The 7,418-nt window shown below is 40.0% G+C and overlaps 1 protein-coding gene across 1 annotated transcript; it reads right to left on the bottom strand.

Annotated features, from left to right (window-relative positions):
* Positions 1-860: 860 nt before the first annotated feature.
* On the bottom strand, positions 861-4,627 carry LOC117736147 (retinal dehydrogenase 1-like). The gene is made up of 11 exons (XM_034541261.1): positions 4,538-4,627; positions 4,277-4,406; positions 4,076-4,137; positions 3,743-3,871; positions 3,458-3,571; positions 3,198-3,300; positions 2,598-2,782; positions 2,340-2,504; positions 2,071-2,228; positions 1,798-1,872; positions 861-933 (listed from the first exon to the last, which is right to left on the bottom strand). The coding sequence occupies exons 1-11, from the start codon at positions 4,610-4,612 to the stop codon at positions 861-863; spliced, it is 1,269 nt and encodes a 422-aa protein (XP_034397152.1). The 5' UTR covers positions 4,613-4,627.
* Between the last annotated feature and the right edge of the window lie 2,791 nt (positions 4,628-7,418).

The following is a 7,418-nucleotide window of genomic DNA, read 5'->3' as shown; positions in this document are numbered from 1 at the left end:
CTGTTAACATTACAACTGCAGTCACAGTCATACAGTATATGAAGGGTGCCACTAGAATATCATTCATTTAAATTCTTTAGAAGTAATTGATTGTCTGAGAAAAAATATGAATATACATTAATTTATTAACAGTTACTTTCCAACTCAATGCAAACAATTACCATTTCAAACATGCCAAATACTTAATCGAGTATAATTAACTATTGAGAAAGTCTATAATCAATGCAACAGCACAATGCAGCATCCACAGTCAAATCCCTTCATGTCCTCAGACTGAAGGTGGAGATGAGTTGGGACCGTGTGGAAAGGAAATGACACAGCCATGAGTGTTTTATGTGTATTAATAGCAGTTCTACAAAAACATGATCATGTTTACTGCATTGCAATCCGTGTAAAGTTTACTGGTTCTTAATATGGGTCAAAAGTTTTATGAATTTCATTTGGAAAGCCATGTAAATAGTATGTAAAATGTCTTTCTATTTTTTGTATGAAAGCTATTAAAATAATTGAAGAAACAGATTCTCTTGATACACATGACAAACAATAATAGAGAACATGCTTTTCATTAAACTGTTGAATAGATCTGCAATAGTACACTAAAGGAAAAAAGTTAAATGAAAGTCAGTATTGTCACAGCAATATAAAGAGAAAGAGACACCACATTGACACAAAGTTGTAAAAATATGTATATCTTAAGTGAAATGACAGGAGTATATGTTTATGGAGTGGCACATCATTGATGATGCCTTCAAAATATCCAGGTGCAATATGATTATTGCTAAATGTGTTTGGAGGATCTGAAGCTGTGTGGTGGCAGAGAATTAAAGACAGGAAAAAGTAAATCCTGTGATATGACGTTATTATGAGTTCTTTTGTGAGATTTTGATGGTGACGGCCTTGACTTCTGTGTACTCCTGAAGAGCATATTCCCCCCTGAAAAAAAAAAAATACACCACTGATTATGTGAGGAACATTACATGAGCAATATTTACAATACTTAGAAAGTACCGAAGAACCAACCTACATGTAGTAGCTATGTTGTGGACTATGTTGTGTAGCAGCCTTTTATACATTGAGTATAAAAGGCTGCTGCCATGTTTGTTGTACCAGCAAGGACATCCTTTCCTCTGGGCACTGGGGATGGGCTCACATTTTTAAAATCCTATTTTGTCCCACTCACTTTTACACTTTTTCAATTTTGATTAATTCACGAAAATAACTAGGCTACAGTACCCTCACTGCACTAAGTTTTACAAACAGTAGGAAGTACATTTGTCATGTTAAGCAACATACCAACTTCTCTGCCTTCTTGGTGGAGATTATTGGGGCTATATACAGCTCATGAAAAAGCCTGCAGACTACTTATTGCTAAAAAAAGTTGTTGTTGTTTTTATTTACATATCATTTGCCTAGAGATATGCAATAACTTATCATAAATCAGAGATAATGCAGTAAAGGGTAGAGCACTTTAAAGTAATGACAGAAATAAAACAATATTTATTGAGTTAAAAAAAATGAATTGACACTGGATATGGTAGTCTACATTTTTGCTTGTGGCTTTTATTATTTGATAACCAATTCAATCATAATATATTATCAACTAGATGATATAAATGAATATAATAAAGAAAAAATATGAATATTATTCATAGCCATGGTTTAATGCACTAATTGTAAAGACACTTTGGATAAAAACTACTATGTAAATGTAATGTAATGTCATGTCCCTACCTCTGAAACCAAACATCGAGCACCAGCCAAGTTAAAGTTGAGGTAATATTCAATGTTAATACTCACAGTTCCCTCCCGTTCCCAGACATCTTGAAGCCACCAAAAGGACACTGAGCACTCATGGCATTGTAGCAGTTCACCCTAAAAAGAAGAAACAATAGATTCACATCATTCAATGAAATCGCCAAACCTTTTACACCAGCTGATAGATACTATGGGGCAAAATGGAAATATGTTATTAAAGTCTAATATTTCTTTAAATAAGGTTTCTTTGGTTTCACTGTTTGATCCACAAACCCTGGGCTGCTGAAGATGAATTTTAGAGTATTTGATCCCTACCAGACCATTCCAGCCTGCAAAGCAGAAGAGACTGTGAGAGCTTTGTCGATGTCGTTAGTAAACACTCCTGCTGCTAGGCCGTAGTGTGTGGCGTTGGCTCTGTGGATGACTTCATGAGTGCCACGGAAACACATGATCTGTTGCACTGGACCAAAAATCTGAAAGGGAAAAGGGGGACATGTGGTGGCAACGATGAATAGCTTACATGACGAGGAAATTCAGAACACGTGTAAGTGTGGTTGTGTCCGTGCAGGTGTGTGTTTCAGTACCTCTTCTTCAGCGATGCGCATGTCGTCTGTGACATTTGAGAAGACGGTGGGTTGGATGAAAAGTCCCTGCTGATCCCATGCGGATCCCCCACACTCCAGCGTGGCTCCCTCCCTCTTCCCGCTCTCTATCAGCTCCATTATCTTATCAAAATGCTTCTGGTCAATCTGCAGAAAACAGCAGCTCAAATCAAATGTTCTCTTTGCACGTAAAGCTTGCAGTAACTTGAGCAGATTCTTTAGTCTAACTGTATGCTGTACCTGTGGTCCCTGTTCAACCCCTGGCAGCAATGGGTTCCCCAGGACTTTAGATCTGGCCTTCTCCACACTGCGGTGGACAAACTCTTCATAGATCGGTTCCTCTACAAACACCCTGGATCCAGCCAGACAGCACTGGCCCTGGTTAAAGAACAGGCCACTGTGGGCCTGTTCCACTGCGTACTCTACTGCAAGACAAACATGTGCATATATAAAGTGCTGCAGCAATACTGTTGCCAGGAAGTGGAAAGGGTGACACTGTGTAATCCCTGTTTGAACTAAATTTGCCATCAGTGCCATTTGAAAATGTTGATAAGCAATAGTGCAGGGTTTGGAGTTACACCTGCCACCTCTCAAGTGTGGTACATTCACAGTTTACACTGAAGGTACAGTACAAGGTTACTGACTTATGCTCTGGAAATACTTAACTAACAAGATCAGTCTAGCCTGCTGTCATTTGTAGTTATTTTAAAGCATCTTGACTTCATCAACAGTGCATAGAATAATGCCATCCTTGAGATAAAATACTTTAAACACACAGTGAAGGTACAAACAGAACCTTTAAGGTGTAAGTAAAGTAATCCAGTAACTGTTACTACTCACAGTCACAGTCAGCAAAGACAATGTTTGGGTTTTTTCCACCGAGTTCTAGTGTAACTCTTTTCAGGTTGCTGTCACCCGCAGCCTTCTGAATGAGTTTCCCAACCTGGCAACCGATTACGACAATGTGGGACAAACACAGTTACATTACAGTGAAAGAGTTAACACAAATAGGAGCAAAGGTCACTTGAACACAAATAAAAAGAAGGGAGAAAGAGAGAAGAGAAGCGAAGCGACACCTGCTCAATTTGCCAAACACTCACATCAGTAGATCCGGTGAAGGCTACTTTGTCGATATCCATGTGGTGGGAAATGGCGCTGCCTGCTGTCTCACCATAACCTGGCACCACGTTCACCACTCCTGGAGGAAACCCAGCCTGAACACAGACACATGTTAATCTTTAAATGAGACATAATCTAAGAGCAGTCTTTCTACTTTTAAAGCTACATAGGTCTCTGCAATCTTTGAATACAAATGTATGGCTTTTGCCCACATGGTCTTTTGATCTTCTATCTTTGTTGGGGGGAAACAGTGATACTTCAAGTACCTCTTTGATGAGCGCAGCCATGTGCAGGGCTGATAATGGGGTCTGTTCTGCAGGTTTGATGACTACAGTATTCCCACAGCACAGAGCAGGAGCAATTTTCCACGCGAACATCATCACTGGGAAGTTCCACTGTGGGCCAAAATGCATAGACATGTTTGACTTGCAACAACATGAGGACCTTGAAAGAGTATGATTAATATATAATAAGCATTAGCAGGTACATGCAGCAATATATTCTGGATACTTAAACTACAACATTTCTCATTACAATTCAGTGGAGAAACTAATGTCCATGGTACATCTTTTATTAAGTGTTTGGTCTTTTATACTCACAGGAATGATCTGGCCACACACCCCAATGGGTTCATGGCGTGTGTAAGTAAAATACTCTCCATCTGAAAAAAATGCACAGTTAATTCATGATCGCTTCAATCACAGACACTGTGGCTTTTATATTAAAACATAATTGTCCGACATGGCAACATCTATGATCTAAATGCATGGTGAGCAATATTGGAAAAAAGGGCAACTCACCCACGGGAATGGTTTTGCCTTGAATCTTGTCTGCCCAGCCACCATAATATCTCAAGGTTTTGACTGTGGCTATTAGATCTACAAAATATGCCATGAGAAATACCTTGCCAGAGTCCAGAGCCTCAAGTGTCTAGAAATAAACCACAGTAGTTAATATAAAGCATCATCACTTCATCGACCAGTTGAGTGTGTGTGTGTGTGTGTGTGTGTGTGTGTGTGTGTGCGTGTGTGTGTGCGTGTGTGTGTGCGTGCGTTTCTCACTGCCAGTAGTAGACGGTCTCTCTCTACTAAGTCAGCAAGTTTGTTAAGTAGAAGGCCTCGGTCTGAGGCATCCATGGATCGCCATGGAGACCCTATTTGGAAAGCAGCTCTGGCACTCCTCACTGCCTTGTCCACATCTTCCTACAAAAGGTTCAAGTTGGGGAGGTGGTCACAAAACTCAATTACATTTTATTTATATCACAAATCACAAATTAGGTTGAAGGGGCATTACAATGTGTTCAGCATAGAACATCTTGGTGATGTAGGATTTACTCACTGAGTCAGCCTCCTCCACTTCACACAGCAGCTTCCCTGTGGCAGGATCATACACAGGAATCTTTCTTCCAGTACAGGACTCATGCCACTCGTTATTGATGAACAACTGAGATTCCAGAGGAAAATTAGAGAATGAATAATACTCACAGAAGAGTACATTTCTTTTTAAAGTTTACACCCTAGTCTTGATTTCTTTGGCTCTTAACTGTTGGGTGCAGCTTACTTGCGTGTACTGAATGGGGGGGTCTGGGATTGGAATGGGCAAGTTGTGCGTCTCGGGTCCATCTACATGCTCTGGTTTGTGGTTCTGGTTTGGTCCCTGGGGCTTGCTCCCGTTATCAGCCTGCTGCTGGTGGCCATTGTCGGGCTGAGAGTTCATGTTGGAATGCTTTTCCTCTGAAAAAGACAAATGGAGGCCAATGTTCACTTGAACTTGTGTCTGTGTCTGTGTGTGTGTGTGTGTGTGTGTGTGTGTGTGTTTACCCATACACTGTACTGAATGTGTGTGTGGATCACTGAGTAAGTATAGTTCCTTTAGTTTTTCATCATAACCCTGCATGTAAGTTGCCATCCCAACCCGCTGGAGAGAAGCTGTGCCAAATGAGGCACTGGCATTGTCAGCAGGGTAACACCACGGGGTCAAGGGTTACGACTGGCACCGTAAAGTCGGGCTGGCTCTGAGCTGTGGACTGGACTGACCTCTTTTGGACAGAAAGAATCGAAGAACAGCAGGGTGTGCGCCCTGGAAAAAGGTGTGCTTCATCATATTTGCCAGAAAGGCATTAATTCTAAATCGGCTCAACTGTGAGAAACAGAGAATGGTGGCATGACAATAAAGAGATGTTTAAGAATATTCCACCTTGAACTTAGAAGCATGTAAGGTGGAACAGACAACTACTGGTGCCTTTGCATTACACATGATCACATCATAGTTTGTAGCCTACTAACAAATGGGTTATTTTGCCCTTCAATCAGGATAAACCAGTATTTAATTATCGTATTCACAAGTTAGGGCATTTATAACAGCACTATTCATAATAATTTAGCTTTGAGCTTTACATTGACCTGTCATCAGTTACTTCTTTTAAATGTGTACTTTAATAACATTATTGACATCATTGTTATTTTAATAATTCATGTTACAATTAACAACAGTGACAACAAATATAAATACAGTATGAATAATTGTGCTGAATTTTGCCCTATAGCTAATAATAACTATTATTATTATTATTATTATTATAATAATATTGGATTTTCTCCAGAACTAACTACACACACACACCATAATGTAATACAACATAATAACAGGGAGAAAACAAAACCATTACAATGCATTTTATAATAGAGTATTAAAGGAAATACAAACATGTAACCATAGGATGCAGTATTAAAGCATAGTCGAAAGCACATAAATAACATAGAGGTTTTTTAATTTTGATTAGAAGGTGATAAAATATACTCTGGAGATTACTTTCAGCTTTGTGGTGCACACAAAATACTGCTTTTGAGAAAGAACTTTTATTTACACTACCAAATATAATACGGCAAATTGAAAGTTGTAACAACTTCATAATTAAAAGTGTTTCCTACCTGTGGTAGATGCCGATGAGGTGTCTCTAGTCTGGTGGTTTCCTGCTCCGATCACCGGCATGCTGCAGCTGTCTGGCTCCTCTCACAGTCAGTGGACCGGAGACCCGCCGAGCAGCTTTATATACCTGCCACACTCAGCATCACGTCTCCCGTCGCACCGGGAGTCCTCGGTCTTCTGCTGGTCTCCATGCACGTGCTAATCACCGTTCAAACGGAATCAATTACCTCAAGCCCCCCCCCCCCCCCCCCCCCCCCCCCCCCCGCAGCAGGCGCGCGCACGTTTAGTTTCTGAAGCGCATGCGATTAGCTATAGGCTAGTGCACGGTGAGTAGTCTGTTTTAATTGTAATCGAACATTGTCTTTATTGTTCAGTTCATTTCATAGTTCATGTAGGCTACCATATGCAGTCAGTAAATAAATAGTTTAGTGCATTACTAGTTTTAAGAAGGTCCAACTTGAAAATTATTCAAGTTTTGGTCCAGCACAAAATCATTCAAGTTTATTCAAGTTTCTTAAGGTGATTATTAAACACAAAGATATAGATGACAAACGTCTAATGGACTATTGAAAACCAAAATACCAAAACACACGTTTTACTGTGTAGGCTAAGTTGAAGCTTTCAAAAAGCTGCTTTTATTTTGCTTGTTGCTGCTGCTATTGCTTCATTGAATCACGTGTCAGCACGGCAGATGATAGGTCCATGAGCTACAAAACAGCAAACATAATTGGGAAGATGTTTGCTTTGATAAGGGGCCTCCTGCTGCTTCACTGTCTCCCAGGAACAATGTGGTCACATAACTTGGCTGTCTGGAAATACACACATCCGTTTGAGAATTATCCCTGGGCACAACAAGGTCTTTGTATTTAAACCTTGTCAAATAATGAAAAGATCAGCAGAATTGTTGTTGGTGTTGCAAAACACAGTATAAACCATCTTCCCTCTATAGCTCCGTTTTGTCAAACAGTTGATTATGAAGTTTGGGTTATGCAGTAAGTTGTGAAAATTGGAGCT

This window comes from Cyclopterus lumpus, chromosome 9 (genome assembly GCF_009769545.1).
Source record: "Cyclopterus lumpus isolate fCycLum1 chromosome 9, fCycLum1.pri, whole genome shotgun sequence".
NCBI lineage: Eukaryota > Metazoa > Chordata > Actinopteri > Perciformes > Cyclopteridae > Cyclopterus > Cyclopterus lumpus.
The sequence above is the reverse complement of the archived record's forward strand: the minus strand, read 5'-3'. Positions and strand labels throughout refer to the sequence as shown.

Excerpts from the sequence above, each read along its gene's own strand:
- LOC117736147 (XM_034541261.1), bottom strand. The coding sequence starts at position 4,612 with ATGGATGCCTCAGACCGAGGCCTTCTACTTAACAAACTTGCTGACTTA. Across the intron at positions 3,572-3,742 it reads TGGCTGCGCTCATCAAAGAG|GCTGGGTTTCCTCCAGGAGT; the intron begins GTACTTGAAGTA and ends GTCTGTGTTCAG. Across the intron at positions 2,505-2,597 it reads GGGTTGAACAGGGACCACAG|ATTGACCAGAAGCATTTTGA; the intron begins GTACAGCATACA and ends TGTTTTCTGCAG.